The 21,099-nt window shown below is 42.6% G+C and overlaps 1 protein-coding gene across 1 annotated transcript in view; it reads left to right on the top strand.

The window, feature by feature from the left end:
* The first annotated feature begins 3,068 nt into the window (after positions 1 to 3,068).
* Positions 3,069 to 21,099, top strand: part of LOC119733006 (hemicentin-1-like) — a 37,533-nt gene continuing 19,502 nt past the window's right edge. The window contains exons 1-21 of the mRNA XM_038206587.1: positions 3,069 to 3,136; positions 7,108 to 7,634; positions 7,997 to 8,320; positions 8,923 to 9,252; positions 9,633 to 9,962; positions 10,620 to 10,949; positions 11,751 to 12,080; positions 12,298 to 12,627; positions 12,971 to 13,291; positions 13,511 to 13,840; positions 14,320 to 14,625; positions 15,146 to 15,457; positions 15,710 to 15,994; positions 16,441 to 16,770; positions 16,936 to 17,232; positions 17,632 to 17,916; positions 18,304 to 18,633; positions 18,960 to 19,256; positions 19,404 to 19,715; positions 20,071 to 20,355; positions 20,593 to 20,922. Coding sequence (XP_038062515.1) covers positions 3,069 to 3,136; positions 7,108 to 7,634; positions 7,997 to 8,320; positions 8,923 to 9,252; positions 9,633 to 9,962; positions 10,620 to 10,949; positions 11,751 to 12,080; positions 12,298 to 12,627; positions 12,971 to 13,291; positions 13,511 to 13,840; positions 14,320 to 14,625; positions 15,146 to 15,457; positions 15,710 to 15,994; positions 16,441 to 16,770; positions 16,936 to 17,232; positions 17,632 to 17,916; positions 18,304 to 18,633; positions 18,960 to 19,256; positions 19,404 to 19,715; positions 20,071 to 20,355; positions 20,593 to 20,922 — 6,589 coding nt within the window. The remainder of the gene's footprint in view (positions 3,137 to 7,107; positions 7,635 to 7,996; positions 8,321 to 8,922; positions 9,253 to 9,632; positions 9,963 to 10,619; positions 10,950 to 11,750; positions 12,081 to 12,297; positions 12,628 to 12,970; positions 13,292 to 13,510; positions 13,841 to 14,319; positions 14,626 to 15,145; positions 15,458 to 15,709; positions 15,995 to 16,440; positions 16,771 to 16,935; positions 17,233 to 17,631; positions 17,917 to 18,303; positions 18,634 to 18,959; positions 19,257 to 19,403; positions 19,716 to 20,070; positions 20,356 to 20,592; positions 20,923 to 21,099) is intronic.

The following is a 21,099-nucleotide window of genomic DNA, read 5'->3' as shown; positions in this document are numbered from 1 at the left end:
TACTCCAGTGGGTAATACTTCTTGTCAGGCTTGTATCTCCGGTAAACACAAATTGTTTTTAAAGTTTTTATTTTTAAACACATAAAAAACCTTTAGAACATTAATTTACTTTCTGTAATGCAGTTTTAAATTGAATAGTGTTGCCGTGTGGGCTATACATGCAAGCAACGAAGAAATCTGGGGGGTTTTAACTACATGTTTTTATGTCGCAACGAAGAAATCTTTTTTTTTTACTACATGTTTTTATTTTGCAAATATTTTAACTCGTCCAATTAGCCATTGTTTTGAGGCTGTTTGCTTCATGGTCAGATTTTGTCAGCACGCTTGAATTTGCATGCCTGTATTGAATCATTTTTTCATGTGGTTGTGTCATATTTATCCAGAATATCCGTTGCCAAGTTTCGTGTTGCATATTCGCTTCCTGCTGTGATTCTTGAGTTTAATTATCTTTTCAAACAGTACACTGCTTAAGTTTTAGATAAGAAAAAGAAATGCCACCTGCTTTTTGTGTGTGTCAGAGTAGGCTCTTCCAAAAATAAGTGTTCAAACAGTCATGGGAGATCTAGTAATTCCGGTCTCAGAGCACACATAAGCTGCTCAATCGATTCAGAATGGCTATTCAGTGGAAGGATGTGGCTGATACAACGGGACGGTTTAACTCATTCGTTGACGTTATGGGGTAATTTCCTGTTTCATCATATCATCTTAACCAACAATCGTACAGTGAGTGATTGAGTCAGTCATGTACAAAGAGGACTAAAGGCTGGCCCCTCTGGGACCAGCTCTAACTCCCTAGGCGAGTGCAAAATTGAATTGTACAGTATGACCCGAAAAAGTGTCCAGCTGACTATTTAAGAAACAACTACAAAACCATTAAGTCAACTTTGAAAATGTTCAGTTTCATTATATTTCAGTCATGCATCACTGCACAATGGTCAATTGATCACAAAAATAGTTTTGTACACTGTGACCAAGTTAACCAATTTCATTGTTGTGTTATGTAAGCTGTGTAAAATGTTGCCTGTTGTGAAAAAAAAGACTGGTGTGGTTTGTAATTCGCCATTGGTCATGCAACTGAGGACTTACCATGATGACTGATAGCCAGGCAAATGATTCCAATCCCAACCGCAAACCTTTTTCACAACATGTAGGATTTTACACAGACCGACTAAATTCTCATACACCATACATTTATTTCGGTCACTTTTTTCAGTCACTGTTTTTTTTTCCGTTTGACTGTTTTCATGCATGTTATTGTTCTTTAGAGACTTTAGAAAGTTTATTAGGTCAGGTTCAATGTTATCCTGTGGAAATGAAGGAAAGAATACTAGATCACGTGCTTTAATGGTGGGGTGTTTCCTGCTGAGGCAATACACTATAAACTGTTTCTGGTTCAGAAGGAAAATAAAATATATAAAAAGCATATTGGGTAACACGAGGGGCAGTCGTGCAGCCTACGGTATGCGAAACAGGATGGACTCAGACTCCCGGTTGTGCTGCTTTGTGATATGGCTACTTTGTTTCCTTCAAGGTAAGAGTGTACACATTTTTTTAGTATTTCTAAACACTTCACATTATTTTTTTCCAAGGTCACAAGCTATTTTTAAATAAAAATTTAATCTTCATAAATTACAAGTTAGTAACCCTAGGGTGTGCTAATTAAAATGATTGCTGATAAGTGAGAAGAGGAGAAGGATTATGTTGGGGTATGAATAGAAGTAAGAATAAGAAAATGGGTGTGGGGGTAGGAGTAGGAATAATAATAAAAATGTATTAAGTTTATATTGAGCTCTCTCCAGGACCAGCCTCTTCGAGGGGGCATTACATAAAAAATGATACACATTAGAAATAGGAGTATACACATTAGGAATAGGAGTAGGAATATGAGTAAGAATAAGAACATACTGGTGCATGATTAGGAATATGAACAGGAATTGTGGAGCCCTGTCGTTCACTGGTTACGGTGTTGGATTCATGTGCCGTGGTACATGGGTTCGAACCCTGGCGAAGAACATGGTGCTTGTATTCGTGGGCAAGACACTTTACCTCGATTGCCTCAGTGGCGCACACAGGATTTGGTTTTTTTTTTGGGGGGGGCTCATTTTTTTGGGGGGGGCGGACTATTTTGACGTCGGTGGTGCCACTGTACACCCTTATTATACTACTCGAAAATAGGCCACATACATGACATTAAAGTAAAATCGTGGGATTAATAAAAAATTACCCCCCCCAAAAAAAAAAAAAATTACAACCTCTGGGTGGGGGGCTCAAGCCCCACGAGGCTCCCCCCCCCCCTCCGGGTGCGCCACTGGATTACCTCCCTCTACCCAGTAGTAAAAATGGGTAAATATGAAGGTAGAGACCAAATTGCGCTGATCTGGAGCTACTACAGAAAAATGGTCTCTTTCCTGATGAACGGGGATAACGTGAACGCTTTGAAACCCTAGGTTTAAGGCGTGATATAAACACCAAATTTGTAATAGGAGTTGGATTGGGAGTAGAAAAATAAGTAAGAAGAGGAGTAGGTAGAGGAGTGTGAGTAGAGGTAGGAATAAGAGCATCGGCCGATTTTATGAAACAGGGTGTAGATTACGTCATGCATAGGATTTTTGCAACAAATTTGTTGCACAGTTGTGCAACAAACTTATGATCGGTTTCGCTATCTTGGACGGAGAATTCACGACGTGTTTTTATTTTGCAAATATTGTAACTCGTCCAATTAGCCACTGTTTTGAGGCTGTTTGCTTCATAAAGTGTAAAAGCCGGATTTTGTCAGCAGGCTTGAATTCGCATGCCTGTATTGAATCATTTTTATCACGTCGCTGTGTCACATTTATCCAGAATATCCGTTGTCAAGTTTCGTGTTGCATATTCCCTTCCTGCTGTGATTCTTGAGTTTAATTATCTTTTCAAACAGTACACTGCTTAAGTTTTAGATAAGAAAAAGAAATGCCACCTGCTTTTTGTGTGTGTCAAAGTAGGCTCTTTCAAAATACGAGTTCAAAAAGTCAAGGGAGATCTAGTAATTCCGGTCCCAGAGCACACATAAGCTGCTTAATCGATTCAGAATGGCTATTCAGTGGAAGGATGTGGCTGATACAACGGGACGGTTTAACCCCCTCATTGGCGTTATGGGGTAATCCTATTTAATCCTATCATTTAAACCAACAGTCATACAATGAGTGAGTCAGTCAGTCAGGTAAAAAGAAGACTAAAGGCTCAAACACCAGTTTCGTGGTTCCCTGGAACTAAATGGATATATAGTCGCTATTTTCTTGTTATACTGCAGATTGAAATCAGCTTCATTCCAACTACAAAGAAGTATCTGCGAATAAATTACCGCCAGATAGATTGTCAAGCCAACCCATTTATCTTGTTTGTGGGTTTTGTTGTTGTTGAATTTCACGTTCTTTTGAAAGGGTCATGAGGATATGGCATACAAGTTTACAGCTTATTTCCTCATCAGAATCCCCGATCTTGTTTTCCTTCCTGGTGAACCGACTTCTGAACATATTTTGCGGGTGTTACCTTGATAAGCATACCACGAGGAGGTTTAGGGGTTTTGTATAGCATCGAAGCTGTCCTTTGTTGGTCAGCATTCAAGTCTGCAAGCCTCGGTGATTTACATGCATTGTTTATCTGAGGGTCTAGGTACCACACACTATTTTCAAGTCACCGACTAATTGTGTTGGCTTTCAAAGATGTAGGAGATTAATCCAAGCTATTTTAGAGCTCTGGCAAACATTTGACTGAGATTCCATACGAAAAGTAGCCACCTATACTTATTTTTGGGGCTATTTACTTAACAAGTTCTAAATTAAGGGTATAAATATGGCCCAAGAACAACTTTAGGTCTACTTTTAGGGGGTGCATTCGAGGTACAGACACTATTTTATTGTAGGGTTGCAGAAACCCAAAACAGAAAATAAAACGAATTTTCCATTTGAAACAAAACATTCAAAATAAAAAATTGCGTAGGTGAATGAGCGCGGACAGTCCATCTATTTAACAATTGATCGACTGGACTTCAGCCGAGGTTAAGTTTTGCAACAAACAGCCTAGATGAGCAGAAACTGGGTAAAGGCCAAAACCCTGACGAGGAAGTGTGTCGTAATATACCCATCCTTTTCTACAGATATATGGATACCCAAAGATCAGACTGTGTATTTTCCAGTAGATTCCAATGGAGGTGAATGGATCATGGTGTTCCTCTCCTGTAATGTATACAAACTTGCAAGTGTGTTATAATCTCCTTTCACCATTTCGTTTTTGTTTTTACCTACCCAGGTTTCCATTAATTTGCACTCCTAATCAGCCACATACCCCACTTGATTACCAAAGCCTGCATTGTATTATTGTCTGAATGTTTAACAAAACATTACATTGAAAGCTAAAATATTTTGATTCCTCGTACAGAAAAGAGTAACTGTATTTTACAAAAAAATGTATTAGTTTTTACAAAATCGAAAAACATCATTCTCAATATACCGACGGTTTTTCCCGATTCTGAGATTTAACTCTCGACTTGATTTCCATTCAGCGTAATTGTCATTCAGCTGATACTTCTAACCACAAACTTTCCTCTTCCGTTGGACTTCACTTACTTCAATCTTTCTCCACTTCCTTACTGGTCTGAATTCAAAAAAAGGTTTATCAGGTCAAGTTCAATGCTCTATTGTTGGTAATGTATAGTGTAAGCTACTACAGTAAGGGTCATGTGCTTTAATGATCAGGCATTTCCTACCAAGGAAATATACTACTGCTTCTGTTCCGGAAGAAAATATTGATATAAAAAACATACTGAGCATATATTCTACAGACTACGGTAAATAACAACATGGGGTCGGCCTGTCAGTTTTGCTGCATTGTGGCGTGGCTACTTTGTATGACTGAAGGTAAGAATTTAATCATCGTTTCATATTGTAATGAATTACATACGGTCCCAAGTCAAGTCTTGATAATATGTTTGTAGGGGAACAGATAAACTGTGACATGTGTTTTTGTAATGTTGATCCATGTACTGTCCACAACTAAAGCAGAACTTAAAATGTTTGCAGTGCAGCAAAATATGTGTTGCCGTACGTGCTATCACGGTATGTGCTTGAGTACTAGTTCTTTGGCATTCATTGCTACTGCACGTAAACAAGATGCACGAGTTTGATTCTTTCTTTTGTGATTTTGTTGAGTTTTTGCTTGTTTTGGGATTTGTATTTATCGGGTTGTTTGTTTGTTAGGTTTTTGTTTGTTGGGGTGTTTGTTTGTTTGTTTTTTGTTTTGGGCGTCTGTTATTTTTTGTATGTTTTAGCAATAGTAATATTTTATTACGCTACATACATGTACACTTATGTTGTATCAAAAAATAGGAAACCCAGATGTAAATGTACATTTATAAAATGTGATAAATATTTTAAAATAAGTTAAAGATCATGTGAAACGCCAATGTGTCCTCTTTCCAATAATGCCTTGACTGTGTATCTGTGGCCAAGGCTGACTGAACATTCGTTGTTATTCTGTCAGGGGTCAGAAGCTGTATTGGGCCAGGTTTTACCTGGCTAATATCTGCGTGCTGGTTTGTTATGCAAAGGTTGATATGGACTAGACTTCGTGCAAAGTTTTGTGTGGAAAGAGGTGGTGGCAACGTTGAAGGTACTGGGCCATGAGGGGTTAACTTCAACAAAAAGAGTGGTTGAAATCACTGTTTAAAAATTGAATAAATTGTTTTAAAGAAAAGGATGTCTCAGCCAGTTTAAACTTGGCCCAGTAAAGATTTTGACCCTTGACAGAGTAACAATGAATGCCAAGTCATCCGTGGCCACAGACAAACAATGAAGGTATGATTGGAATGAGGACACATTTGTGTTTCCCATGATCTTTAACTTATTTGAAAATACTTACTAGATTTTTTACATCTGGCTTTGCTTTGTTTTATACACCCTGTATACTGCAATCGCCGAACCAACGTGTGGTATTTTTCTTATGCTTCAAACGCAAAGTATCTCTAGCACTATTTTTTAATTTCCTCCCTTTAATCTTAAACATGAAACCAGTCCATTGAACGGATAGAGAACTTAGGCGGAGTGTAGATAACATGAATTTGATTTTTCGTATATTTGTATTTTTATAAATCAGCAACAAATACCTTGACAAAAACACTGAACAATAATAGTACGATTCTTTTAGAACACTGCTCCCTTGTCATTTGCCTTATAGTATGAGTAGTTTAAAAGTATAAGACGTGCATAATAGAAATATGAGAAACATTATAGCAATAAAAACAGGAGTAGAATTAGAAGTAGGTGTAAAAGAATGATGGGATAGAAGTTAGAGAAGGAGTAATACGAGGAGTACTATACTAAAGTACGAGTAGGACTGGGTAAAGACGCAGGGTGATATTAGTAATTGGAGTAGAGAAGTGATATGAGTAGTAGGGTATAGAAGGCGTAATGGTAAATGTAGAAGTAGTGAAGCAGGATGTGTAGGAATAGGGATAGTAAGAGAAGGGCCAGGAGAACAAATGGTAATACAGTAGGAGTTGAAGTTGGAGTTGGAGTAACAAAGTAATATAAAAACGCGTACGAGTAGGTGTGAAGGAGCACGAATACAAGTAGAATTAGGATTTTAAGTGGAAGGAGTAGCAGCTGCAGAAGTGGAAGTAGAAAGTAGCAGGACCAGTAGCTGTATGACTTACCGATACCAGTAGCGTCGCTAGACCACTTTGAATGGGGGGGGGGGGTGTTGCCAACAAATTGGACGACACAACATTCATGCCAAAAGGTTTGAGGATTTTTCCCCAGTCACCCGGCCTCAGCGAAATCAACTTGAAAATGTCGGCGAACATCATCTTCCTAGTTAGGGGCGTTGTTCAAAGCGGACAATCATGGTCACTTTCGGACAATAGGAGGCCCTGTTCATTACGGCACATTTTCGAACGGATACACTTCCCATTCCTGCTGCTACTCCTACAGCATTGTACATCTTCCGTTTTTTTCTGTTCCACTCTAACAATTACTCCTACTCCTCCAACTGCTTCTGCTTTTCCTTCTGTAACCATTACACCCTTCCTGCTGTAACCATTACACCTTCCTGCTGCCATTCCAATTTGTGTAGCAACCCATACTCCTATCTCCTGCTGCTACTCCTCCTATCTCCTACTGCAGCTCCTATCTCCTGTTACTACTCCTCCTATCTCCTGCTGCTACTCCTCCTATTTCCTGCTGCTACTCCTCCAATCCTCTGCTGCTACTCCTCCTATCTCCTGCTGCTGCTACTCCTATCTCCTGCTGAAACACCTCCTTTCTCCTGCTGCAACTCCTCATATCTCCTGCTGCTACTCCTCCTATCTCTTGCTGCAGCTCCTATATCCTGCTACTACTCCTCCTATCTCCTGCTGCTACTCCTATTTCCTGCTGCTACTCCTCCAATCCTCTGCTGCTACTCCTCCTATCTCCTGCTGCTGCTACTCCTATCTCCTGCTGAAACACCTCCTTTCTCCTGCTGCAACTCCTCATATCTTCTGCTGCTACTCCTCCTGTCTCCTGCTGTTAATACTCTTCCTATCTCCTACTGCTACTCCTATCTCCTGCTGCTACTCATCCTGTCTCCTGCTGCTACTCCTATCTCCTGCTGCTACTCCTGTCTCCTGCTGCTACTCCTCTTGTCTCCTGCTGCTACTCCTCCTATTTCCTGCTGCTACTCCTCTTATCTCCTACTGCTACTCCTCCTATCTCCTGCTGCTACTTCTATCTCCTGCTTCTACTCCTCCTCCTACTTTTTCTAAACTCCTAACCCTAACTATACTCCTTCTAGCACTTCTAAAGCCTGCCAAAGCCAAACACGAATCCAGAATTTAAAATGTTTTATGTCAGTCTGAACAGCCAAATGCTTAATAAAGTTAGGCAGGAATAAAATCGGCCCAAATAGTCGGATATGTTTAATGGTCAAGTCTGAAATAGTGATGCTGTGTTCTGAGTAACTCAAGTTTCCCATGTCCATGCAGTGTCTACCGGTACATACATCGGCGCTGGTGGGAGAACACACGTTTACTTGTGGCACTACGGGGACAATGAGTACCGCACCTGGACTGTTACAACGGCCAGCAGCCGGCGGATTCGCATCAGCTTCTCAAGTTTCGACACCGAGTCGTGCTGCGACCATCTGCGGATTGTCGACACCTCAACTAGTCAAGAGTGGAGTTTCAGCGGGTCTTCTCGTCCAGGCGATGTGGTGTCTACAGGAAGCAACCTTCAACTATCCTTCAGCTCAGATGGCAGCGTGACAGAGAGAGGGTTTAGTCTCTGGGCTAGCAGCATCCCAAAACCAAGTATGAAAATCACATGTCTCACTCTACTTACACTCAGATCAATGGACGGATCATTGTGGAAAATGCACAAGAGGATTCTTAACGCCATGAATCAGTGAACGTACACTCGGTGCTCAACTCCAACCTGATGAAAACAGAAACGAAATCAACCAATTTGTTTCATCGTCCATTTTTCAAACGAACCAAATTACAGGGTTTCTCGTGGATTTTAAAACAATGTAAGCGTTTGAGACTTTGTTTTTTCACTTGGTCACCTGTTACAATTTTCTCTTACACAAAAATTAAATATAAATATGTTTTTTTCTGCATTTAATCATTCCTTTTCAAAACACACCCAGCTGAGTTGCCTTGAGTTAATAATGATACCTAGTTGTATCGACTGTCAAAATTCATTAGCGCACAATCGTTAGTGAAGGCGATACCAAATATATTAAAAAGTTAATCATTTATTCCAGGTTTTGCTTAACATTGGTTTTGATGTCTTTCGTAATTAGAAATGACTGTTTTAAGTATTGAGGGAGTATGAACTGCCGTGGCTGCCTTGATATAGATTTCAATTATTTCCATATATCTTGTATGATCTTAAAACTATTGTTGTCTAGCACCCCCAGTGACGTCGTCTCTTTCCCTGCGAGATTCAAGTGGAACCAGACTGTTGGGTGTGGTCACCGTACTGGAGGGGGCGCCCTTCACGTTCACGTGTGACGTCCAGGACACCAGTCCTGCGGCAAAAATCCGCTGGTACCTTGATGGCGCCCTGAGTGAAACTGCTTACGCACCCAGCAGAGGGGAGTACAGCTTGGTGGACACCAGTGACACTTGGACACTCACACCCAGCCGAGCCAATCAGGGTCAAGAGGTGAAGTGCGTTGCCAGCAACACGGTGTCACAGGAACCATATCCATACGTGAGGACCACGCTTGACGTCGATGGTACGTCATTTTCTCAACTAAATGCATTTTCTGTGCAAGGTATTGACTGTGTACAAAATGCCCCATTAGGGAGGAGAAAAAGAGATTTTAGAAATGCATTGGCTTGTGCGCATAGAGAACACATTGCGTCTTTTGTACAACCAAATCGCATTGGCACGTGCCTTCACGGTGTAATGATAAGTATCTCTTGCGAAAATTTCAAATTGGAGAACTTTATGGAATCAATGGAATGACTTTCAATTGGAAGTTTCAAAAAACAAATTTTGCAATTAATTTTCGGGGATGAACTCGACGGATGTGGGTTGAGGTCTCTGCTTAATCATAGTTGCAAATGTTAACTGTAAAAATTATTTATTTTCTTCTTTTTTTGTTTTACCAAGTACTACCAAGCACCATTGAGCTGTGGGATGCGAATGAGAACTCAACTACCAACAATACAACATATTACTTGGTGGCCGGAGTAGAGCATCAGTTCACTTGCGTGGTTCCCGGCATCAAGCCAGGCGCAGACTTCAACTGGACCCTTGGCGGCATGGATCTCACAGAGGACAGCAGCAACGATACTTCCGATGGTGACGGGCTCATTACAAGCATCAGTGTTATTACCCTTACCCCTTCTTGGGCCTACCAGGGGAAAAACCTGCGGTGCTTGGCCTCAAACTACGAAAGTTTCCCCGGTGTTAGCGTTAGCTCGACCATAGATGTAAAAGGTACGTAGAAGCAGCTTCTATGCAAAACAAATTACGGAGGTTTTAGAAACTTCGCTTTAGTCTCCACCTTATGAGATATTCATGCCCTTAGGGACTCATGCCCATTTTGCTTGCCCTTAACGGTACATGCTCTCCTCCAATGCACTTTAAAATGTATAAGATGTGGCCAAATGTTGCTGTATGTTGCCATGTTATGTTGGATAGGCTTCTCTGTGATTCTGGACGCTGATGCGAAGCCAAACACAAGACGATGTAGACGATTGAACAAAAACGTAATATAATTATATCACAAGCAGGCAGCAAGTAAAAGGATGTAACAAATAACAAAGGAATGATCGATCACTGAAATGGAATTTAATTGGACTTGGTCTGGACTAACTGTGGCTGACTTATGATTGACTTGTGGTTGACTTGTTATTGACTTTGTTATGGACTTCTGTAGATGTGGCTTTAATTCTCTGGAAACTTAATGCTACTATAATACTCTTCAGAAATCGGCCTTGCTCAAACTGTGCAATGCTTGTCGAAAGAATATATACATTATTCCCTGTTATGCCTTAAAAACGTTAGAAAAACATGAGGGTTTATATGTGTTGTGCTGATGAGAGAAAAGCGAGTGTCATTTAAATATATTTTTAATGATCATGTTTTTTGAAGTCCCGCCAACGCAATCGTCCCTGTCAATCTACGATCCCGAGGGAACCAGACTCGGCCAAACCGCAGCTGTTGACCAAGGCACATCATATAACTTCACCTGCGAGGTGCAGGGAACCAGACCGGCCGCAACCATCATGTGGTTCATTGGTGACGCTTTGCAAAGGACCTTCATTCCTCCCTCCGGTATAGGCGATGATTTAGTGGATACTTCAGACAGTTGGACATTCGCTCCTAACAGATCAATACACGGTCAGCAGTTGAGGTGCATGGCAGGGACACCCGAGTCGCAGGAGCCACTGCCATCTGTGACCACTGCACTCAATGTCAACGGTATGTAATTTAAGGGATGGGAAAGAAAATGCCAGTTTGGCCTGGCCTATAAAGAAATGTGAGAACCTCGGGCCTTCTTGAATCTCGGAGAAAAACGTTTGTGTTGGAGGTATTGCATATTCTGAGTTTTGTTATTTTATTTAAGCGCCAATGAATGCAGAGTAAGTTACTTAAGTCTTCCTAAGCGTTGAGATAGTTGGCGATTGCCCTCTAACTCTGCCTTAACGCATACGGTACATGAAACTCTCCAGTCAAAGCTTCCTGAGCCAGAACGTGCTGTCAACAGTTACTTGATGAAAAACCTAGCGTCCCTACACGCTACGCACACTCTAGACTATTTGCACCTCACTCATTTCCCGAGAAACGTGCAAAGAATCCCTGAGAGTTTGGGGTTCCCCTCAGCCGTATATCTTGTTTCAAATGTCTCGATCGACTTTGGTATTTTTTTGACAGAGAGTAACATGGGAGAACGGGGTTCACACTCACTCAATTGTCCGTAATAACAGGTAGTAAATGACACTTCAATAAAAGCATTCAATACCAGTCACATGACAAGAAATCAAACTAGCTGGTCATCTTGCTTTATTTGTTGCTATCCACTCTCTTTTTCGAGGAACTAAAGTTGACAGTTTGCACAATTTCAGTGGCTCGGCCAAGGCTGAGACGGACTCGTCCGATCACCCTAGTCCTCCATCCTCTTAGTCAAAAACCGTGATCTGGGAAACTTCTTTCACTGAATGCATTCTCGGTTAATCATACAGTATTGTTGATTACCAAAGCTTTTCGTTATCGAATACTTAGTTCTACCAACGGTTATATCTCTGTACGACTGGGCTGGGAACACCTCCTTCGTCAACGGGACGTCGTATCTGATCGCTGGAGTGGAGCATGAATTCACATGTGAGGTTCCGGGCATCGACCCAGCAGCATCTATGACATGGACCTTGGGGAGTCAGGGCATCACATCAAATGTCACCAAAGACATCGTGGGATCTGACGGACTGACCAACAGCAGCAGCACCGTCACGGTGTCTCCTACTTGGAACAACCAGGGAGAGTTACTGCAATGTCATGCTTTCAACAAGCCTGGCTACCCTGGTTTGAACGTCAGCGTGACGCTTGATGTCAAAGGTTGGTCATAGAACGCATTACACCCACAGATGTTTATTACGCCGTGTCTTCATCTGGCATCGGAGTTCAGGCTTAATCCTCACCTTCGTTTATTAGAAGATGTTTCAAGAACCAAGTGTTTGTTTTTGCTTCAGTTTGGTACCGGCTCTTATATATGTGCCAAAAACTGCACCTTTGTCCTTTTTAATCACTTTCCGTATCGTGTTACTTCTTATAGTGCCTCCAAAAGAATCGTCTGTTTTTCTCCTGGACCTTGATGGATTCCTACTAGGAACCTCAGTGGATGTCGATGAAGGCAGCCCAGGCACTTTCACGTGCGTGGTACAGGACACTAGACCAGCAGCGACTATTGAGTGGTTCCTGAACGGGGTCCTCGAGAGTACAGTCAGCCCTGCAGAAGGCCGAAGCAACGGCCTTGTCAACACTTCTGGGACCTGGACGTTGACTCCGGAAACAAAGCACCACCGGCAAGTAGTCATGTGTGCGGCTAGTACAGCAGAGGCATCTCGCCCATTCCCGTTTGTGACTGTTTCCCTCAATGTTCAAGGTAAGCCAGAATGAGCACGATTGTCGACATGAACTAAACAATCGCTAGTTCGAGCATTCTCCCTCTTTGTAGTCGGGTAAAATACCTCGTATCTGTAAACAGTTCTTTGCGCCAAGACGATATAAGAAGATATTTGAATATCTGTGATACGGTTGAAAGATATTTTCGGTATCTATTTAGTGCTTGTGTTATTCTTTTTGACCCCTAGCGTATTCCATGGGTCAATGCACATGCGCAGTTAGAAAGTCCTCGATACTACCATGGATTATTTTAGTCATCAGGTTACAGCTTATAATTGGAAGTGAACGTCAGTGACATATTTTTTCTCTTTTTTTAAATTCAGTCCTCCCAAAAGAGATTTTCTTGTTTGACTCAAGTGGAACCTACTCGTCTAATGACACTGCGTACTTGATCGAAGGAGTGGATCATCGGTTCACTTGCGTGGTGCCTGACATCAACCCGAGAGCATCGTTCACATGGACTGTGGCCAATCAAGAGTTTAGTAACAGCAGTGAAGTCACGAGCAACAGCGGTTTCCTCACCAGTGCCAGCCACGTCAGAATGGCGCCCTCATGGGCTGACCATGGACAGGAATTGCTTTGCCGTGCCACTAACAGGGAAGGTCATGTGGGCATCAGCACTGGCGTGGTGCTGGACATAAAGGGTATGAAAAAGGCCTATTGAAAACCTTACCTGATCATGTTACACTCTCTCCTATCAAAGTCGCATTCCAAACAAACGGCCTCAATTGCAAACTTTATTTAAACAGGAAAAAGGAGAGGTGAAGCTTTATAATGAATCATGTATAAATCAGTACACTGACTCAATTGTTTTTCTTTAATGACTTCAGAACCTTTATCTATGTTTTATTTCTTTTCCACAGTACCACCTCGATCTTCTTCTATCTCGTTATACGATGCCAGTGGGACCAGTCTGGTGAATACTTTTGTTGTTGACCAGGGATCGCCTAGCAGTCTTCGATGTGAAGTACAGGGTACCAGACCAGCTGTTGCCATTGGGTGGTTCTTGAATGGCAACCTGCAAAGAACAGCTGATCCACATTTCGGGAAGGACATTGGATTGGTCAATACCTCAGACACGTGGTCATTCACGCCCAGCAGAGCCAATCACGGCCAGGAGGTGAGGTGCGTGGCTAGCACCGCCGAGTCACAGGAACCGTTGCCATCCAAGGCACTTAACCTAGAGGTCAATGGTGAGTATTGACGTCGTGCAGTAATGATGCCGATGAATGACCTAAGGTTATCACTTAAACATGTGAAAATAATCCCAATGATCCGAACACGTCCTCGGTTGTTTTGTGTCATGTTTTTCTTGGTCAATCAGATCGACCTTTGGATCGTCGGTAATACGACAATGACAAAAGGTCAAGAAAGGAAATGCACAGGTGCTCGTTGGTAAATGTATATTTAAACCGTAACGACTGTGTTTTTGTAGGTTTACCGTATTTTCCTTGGATCATTGGCAACACGACGACGACAGGTCAAGAAGGGAATCTATAGGTTAGCGGTAGTACATGTATAGTAAAACCACACTTGTCTGTATTTTTCTAGGTCAAACAGAATGTTTATGGATAGCTGCTAATACGACAATGAAAGATGATCACATAGGAAAAAATGTAATGGTCCTTCGCAGTGAATGAATAGTAAACCCACGTTGTCTGTGTTTTTGTAGGTCCACCCGATCTTCCTTGGATCATTGGTAACACGACAATGACAGAAGGCGTTACAACTACTCTGACGTGTTATGCCGACATGGGTTTTCCTGACGACTGGCTGTTGTACTGGTCATTCGGCGACGTGTACGACATAGCCAACCTCACAACTGTACCGTCAGCTTCGGATGATCGCTTTATGTTCACTAGCGCCCTCAACGTCACACCAACGAGAGATGACAACGGGAAGACAATCACCTGCACTGCACGGAAGGATTCTTGGACAGTTCATCCTACCACAACGTATGGTCCTATCAATGTACACTGTAGGTATCATGATGGAGAATTCAATCTTTTACATAGCGGAATATATAGGGAGTAAAACACTTAAAGAATAACATGGGCGGAACCAGAATTTTCGCAGGGGAGAGGGTTCAGGCCCGTTAGATTTGTTCCAGTTTTGCCTGATTGTTGTGGACAGGCAGGCATTAGGTAATGCGGCACATTCTTACTGATGCACTTATTGTCGGTGTTTGGTGTCAGAGCGGGGAGGGGGGTTCTAACCCCAAGCCCCCTTCTTGTTCCACGCCTGGATAACATGGCGGTCAGTTAAAAACTTATCCAAAGTCAAACCACAGGTTGAAATGTGTTCCGACATGGAATGTGTTCAATTGAAATAATCCGTCCTTGAACATGGATCTTAATTCTGCAACCAAAACTAGATAAACAATTATTAAAACTGTTGAAGTGTTATACTAAACACGTTTTATGTTTTAAATCAGCTGTTCTTTTATATTTGAAAGAAAAGCAAATATCTGAAATCGTTGAAATAATTTTACCATTTAGTTTGTCCGCGATGGGTAAGCATCACCAACTGTCCACTCAAAGCCATACCAGACAGCATGGTATCATTCAGGTGCGTGTCCGAGAGCAGCAACCCAATAACAAACCTGACCTGGTTGAGAAATGGCCGGCGCAAAACCAACCCTGCTCCGCCAGCACTCCCGAAAGGAGACTATGGCGGTCACGTGACCACGGAGGACTTTACAACAGCTGTGCTGACCAAAGAGGACAATGGGGCATTGTTCACTTGCTGCACGGCTAAAACGACAGCCTGCCCCGCCGACGTGTGCGACAGCTGTTCACTCAATGTTGAATGTAAGTAATAAGTCATATTTATCTGACCGCTCAATAATAATGCCTTTTTCTAATTTCCACTACATATATTATGCATTCTGTCCAACTTCTGCCGTCCTGTAACATACACCTAGGCTGAAACTTTAACTCATAAGCACCCCAACTATATTTTTCTATATTGTATAGTTTTCCAATGAAGCATTACTGTCCTGGCCCGGTAAAGGGCGGCAGAGTAAGTATTTGTCTGCTTCACATTAATGTAATATTTTGCAGATCGACCATACTTTTCCGAGCCGAAGGCAACCACGCCCAGTCCTGTGAGAGAGGGCGGTGACGTCATCCTGTCCTGCGGCGCAGACGCGAATCCCATGCCCCCTGACTTCATCACGTGGGAGAAGGTCGGGTCTCCCGACTCCCTCCCCTCCGTCTACAGCGATGGTACCAGCAACCTGACACTAAGCAGCATCAGCAGGGAGCAGGCTGGGCCGTACAGATGCCGCGGAGACAATGGTGTACCACCCGTAGTGTTCTCGAATCCAATCGACATTGCCGTTTACTGTAAATCACCATTTGTAATTTAATTCTTCGATTTTCGATTTGAGTAACCCTTTCGAAAAGGTGACAATATTCAACGAATTTGTTCTTAAGCTGACCGAGTCAATGAGTAAATTCTTTTGAAATCGGCCTTCTCGTTTAATATAAGAGGCACTACACTACAAACTTTTCATTACTAATCTGTTCTCATTATCATCGTGGTTTTGTTTTGATCTATGATATAAATTATGTCTTGATGTGAAAAGGGCCTTGAACAACGTTTCTAGACCCTTTTGTGTCCCAGTAATCTTCATGTTACCTCCAAAGCAGACTGCCACGAATTGAATACGTAATAAATCAATGGATGCTAACATTATGAATGATAGTCACTACTATTCATGGAAGTGTGAACAAACAATGATACCATTTTGTTATTAAAAACTTCACTATTTGCCTTTTTCCTCCAAAAGATGAGGTAAACATCACAAATAAGGCAGACACCTATGTTGGGGCTGCGGACGGTGAGGGGGCCGTTCTTCTTTGCACAGCAAAGGGCAATCCACTGCCTTTAACCGTCTGGTTAGACCCAACTAACGAAGAGATCAACAATGACACAGACGCAGGAAGAATCATTCAAGCCGTCACAAGCAATGGAGGAGATGACATATATGGCTACTCTGTTACGAGCATCCTGGAAATCAAAAGAGTGACTGCGGAAGGAGACTATGGTTACTACACATGCTACAGCGGAAACGGTGTAGGACGCGTAGACATGTTGCATATCCATTTGAACATTAAAGGTATGGTTTTCAAAGTCTAAAAGAAGTGAAATATGTCTCAAATGCAACGTCAAGACATACACAATATCCAAGGACAGTGTCCCTATCAGAGTGAAAGATAGACAGAAATTTCGTGTCATTTTGCGAGTGTTTATAATTAAAAAGTGGGTTCTTTTATTTGTCAAGTGGTGCCATCGTCGCCCTACGATGTGTCGATAGACGAGGAACGAATCACCGCCGATTCGGTCACTATTACGTGGCGCCCTGGGGCCGAGGTTGGGACGCCTCAATGGTTCTACGTCAACTACCGGGAGCTTGGAAAAGCAACGGACTTCGACCCCAGCACAAGAAGCCAGAGACTACAGGGATCCAACGAGTACACGGTGGAGGGCTTGCGTCCTTACGCAATGTACGAGGTTGAGGTATACGCTGAGAATGCCCATGGAAGAAGCGAGGCCGTTAAGACAGTTGTCAAGACATTGCGTGAGTTTTCAATGACGTTTATTGACAAGGACTCAGAAACTTGTCGACAGTGAAACCGAATTTGTGATACTATTAGGCAAACACCTAAACTACTACGCAATCAAATAAATACGAGCCTCGTCAATGAGGTGCATCATGAGGGTGCACTTGTATATGCCTGATTGCACGAACTTCTTCCTTTTGGTGTAAAACTCCTCTTCTTTCTTGCAAAAGAAAGCCAGGAAAGGCTTTTCCCCAGACGTAAAGCACTAGCAAGGTACAATTTCATCCAGGAGTTTGATGTTTACTCTTATCAGATTTATGAAAGAAAGAATTAAAGAAATCTAAACTCCGCTCTCGAACACTTTAACAAGTTGACACATATCTCTTTAATAAACTGTAATGTACTCTTATTTTCAGATTGTCCTGTATTTACCGACCCAACGTCACTTACGACGAATCCCGTGGATGAAGGAGATGACATCACACTGTCCTGCAGCGCCGACGCCAATCCCATGCCCACTGACTTCATCACGTGGGAGAAGGTCGGGTCCCCTGACTCCCTCCCCTCCGTCTACAGCGATGGAACCAGCAACCTGACACTAAGCAGCGTCAACAGGAAGCAGGCTGGTTCGTACAGGTGCCGGGGAAATAATGGTGTACCACCTGTTATCTTTTCAAGATCCATTGATGTCATCGTTCTCTGTAAGTCTTAATTTCGTCTTTCCAAATCACAAACATTTATTGAAAATCACTTCCAGCCGGTTGGTATCTAATTAACTTTAAGCATTTTATCAAATGCTGTATGGTCATCAGTGGTTGCATAAACTTTAATATGTAAATACCTCCATGTAATAAAGTGTCATATCGTATAGCATAGGGTTGTTACAGCTTTACTATTAACGCAAAATCATCCATTTCCATCATGTAGATCACCTCTTAATTCACTGTACATTCTAAGTTTGCGTATATTGTAAAAACATCTCAAGTGTAAAGACTCCGTCGTTAACAGTTTGCTTCTTTGAAGTGGAATTTCACACAAAATGTATCTTTGTAATTATCGTGTTTGGTGCTTGAAATTTATTTTTGAAGATGAAGCCGCCATAACAAGCCAAGCTGATAACTGCGTCGAAGCCGATGACGGTGAGGCCGCTATTCTGACCTGTACGGTCAAAGGTAACCCCCATCCTTTAATCAGATGGTTGAGTCCAACCCGCACTAGGATGACTAATCATACTGAGCCAGGTAGGATAACCCAGGTCGATACCATTAGCGGCGGGGATGTTGTCTATGGATACACGGTGACAAGCACTTTGCACATCAAAAACGTGACCGGTATTGGAGACTACGGCTTTTACGTCTGTACCTGTGGAAATGGCGTTGGGAGGGTGGACGCGTTGTCCATTCAGCTGACTTCGAGAGGTGAGTATTGTATGCCTTTATAAAACCATGTTTAATCTAACATTACTGCAGTTCCTTGGGAGAGCCAGTCCTCCTTGTATCTCACTGGCTGATGAACTGCTGACTGACTGCAGAGGAGAGTCTGGAAGTGCCACCGCGGGCTTTTTGTTAGAGCTAAATACGGCTATTTGGGAACACCATATGCATTAAGAGCAACCCAGCGAATTTGTGAATCGCTTGACTATAAGAATTTTCTGCTCTGTAACCTGTTCTACTATAATTCCCTTATCCTGTTTGTTTACAAGGCAAGGTACATAATTCACATTATTCTCCTTTGGGTGGATTAGTTTTACCAGCTGCACCGATGAACGTCTCCATCGAAGAAGCTATGAACACGGCCACGACCATCACAGTGTCATGGACACCTCGGAACGAGGCTGCACCAAACATCTGGTTCCATGTCAATTACAGAGAGCTTGCAACGACTGACGACTTCGATCCCAACACGCGCAGCGACAGACTCCATGGCGTCACTTCATTCACTCTGATGGGACTGCGTCCTTACTCCGTGTACGAGGTTGAGGTTTATGCAGCAAATGGCAATGGCGTGAGTGAAGCTGTGACGATCATCGGCACGACTGCGCGTAAGTATACAAATATGTACGGAAGGAACGTGATGTCAAAATGGCTGGCTGCAACCTAATAGAAGTGTCGTTGGTATTATGGAATTAGCCAATGACAGTCGCACGTTTGGCACATTAATAATCATAAGTCGACTACTTTTCTCTCAGTATGTACAAGGATGGTGAGCATCACCGGTTGCCCGTACAGAATCGTATCAGGCGGTAGTGTGTCCTTGAGCTGTGTATCCGAGAGCACGAACCCGGCCACCAATCTGACTTGGCTGAGAGACAATGTTGAGCAAACTGGTCATCCAGGGCTAATGATTACTGATGGCGACTACGGTGGCCGAATGACGACACTGGGCTTCACGACAGGCGCACTCACCAGAACAGACAACGGGGGTGAATACAAGTGCTGCGCCGCCAGACCATCGGTCTGCACCGCAGACGTGTGTGACACGTGTTCACTGAATGTTGAGTGTAAGTTTTATTCCAAACATGTTGTCATGAGAGCAAATAAACATTATTTTACAATAGGCGTTGTAAATATATTAAGGGGAAAATAACAAATGTGTTGACAAACCCTCCTTAAACTTAAGTGGTTCTTCATGGAACGCGATCTGTTGTGAGTTCCTTGTTGAAGCTTTCAGATAATGTAGCACACAGCTGTAATTACTGCACCTTCCGTTAAAGTTCATGTCACTTCTTTCCCTGAAAGGTTGAACTGTTTAAGAAGACAAAGCTACAACTGAAATCACTTTACCGTCGCTAATAATGTGCGTAGATGTAACATGCAGATCGTTTCCTTTCCCCAATTTACTTTTCAAACCTCAAGATCGTCCCTTCTTTTCGGAGCCGATGGTTCTCACACCCGGTCCAGTCGAGGAGGGAGATGACGTCATCCTGTCCTGCAGCGCAGACGCCAATCCCATGCCCGCTGATTTCATCACGTGGGAGAAGGTCGGATCTCCTGACTCCCTTACCTCTGTTTACAGCGATGGTACAAGCACTCTGACACTAAGGAGCATCACAAAGGAGCAGACTGGGTCATACAGGTGTCGTGGAAACAACGGTATACCACCCGTTGTATTTTCAACGCCAGTCGACATCATCGTGCATTGTAAGTTTCATGCCCATCGATTGATTGTGTTAACATTTATTTAAAGGATTTCAAAGTACAGCATTGACCTGTTTTTAACCGGATAGTTTCATTTTAAACGTGTTTGTAACTAACTTTGCCGAATATTCGTAAAGCCATCTCCTTAACATCAATTGACAATGCAAAGCGTTCCCGTAATGTTTAGAACACTGTTAATGAATTCAAGTCTTCCGTTTCCCACTTGTGTATCTCTCAAAGTTGGAGTTACCATAACAAACCCAGAAAACAACTACGCCGAAGCCAACGTTGGGGAGAGAGCCACTCTAGTATGCACGGCCGAAGGCAACCCCTACCCAATGACGACATGGTTGGGTCCGACTGGCACCAGAATAACCAACCAGAGCCATCCTGGAAGGATCACACTGGTGGAGACCATTCACGGCAGAGGTGGCGTAGAGGGGTACACAGTGACGAACACCTTGCAAATCAATACAGTGTCTGGAGCAGAAGACTACGGCTATTACGTGTGTGACTGTGGTAACGGCATCGGAATGGTGGACACCCTGACAATTTTGCTGAATAGCAGAGGTGAACCTTAAACTCTTAAACCGATTACATTTTGGTGGCAACCTTAGGTATTCAGCATTATGCAAACATATATTTCTAAACACTGAGTTACTTACAACTTGTGACATAAGTTCACGTTCCAATAACTCAAAAACTACTCTGAATTGGAACTCTTCGGGGTTTTGATTATTTTATTTC

This window comes from Patiria miniata, unplaced genomic scaffold, assembly GCF_015706575.1.
Source record: "Patiria miniata isolate m_02_andy unplaced genomic scaffold, ASM1570657v1 HiC_scaffold_25, whole genome shotgun sequence".
Taxonomy (NCBI): Eukaryota; Metazoa; Echinodermata; class Asteroidea; order Valvatida; family Asterinidae; genus Patiria; species Patiria miniata.
The sequence above is the reverse complement of the archived record's forward strand: the minus strand, read 5'-3'. Positions and strand labels throughout refer to the sequence as shown.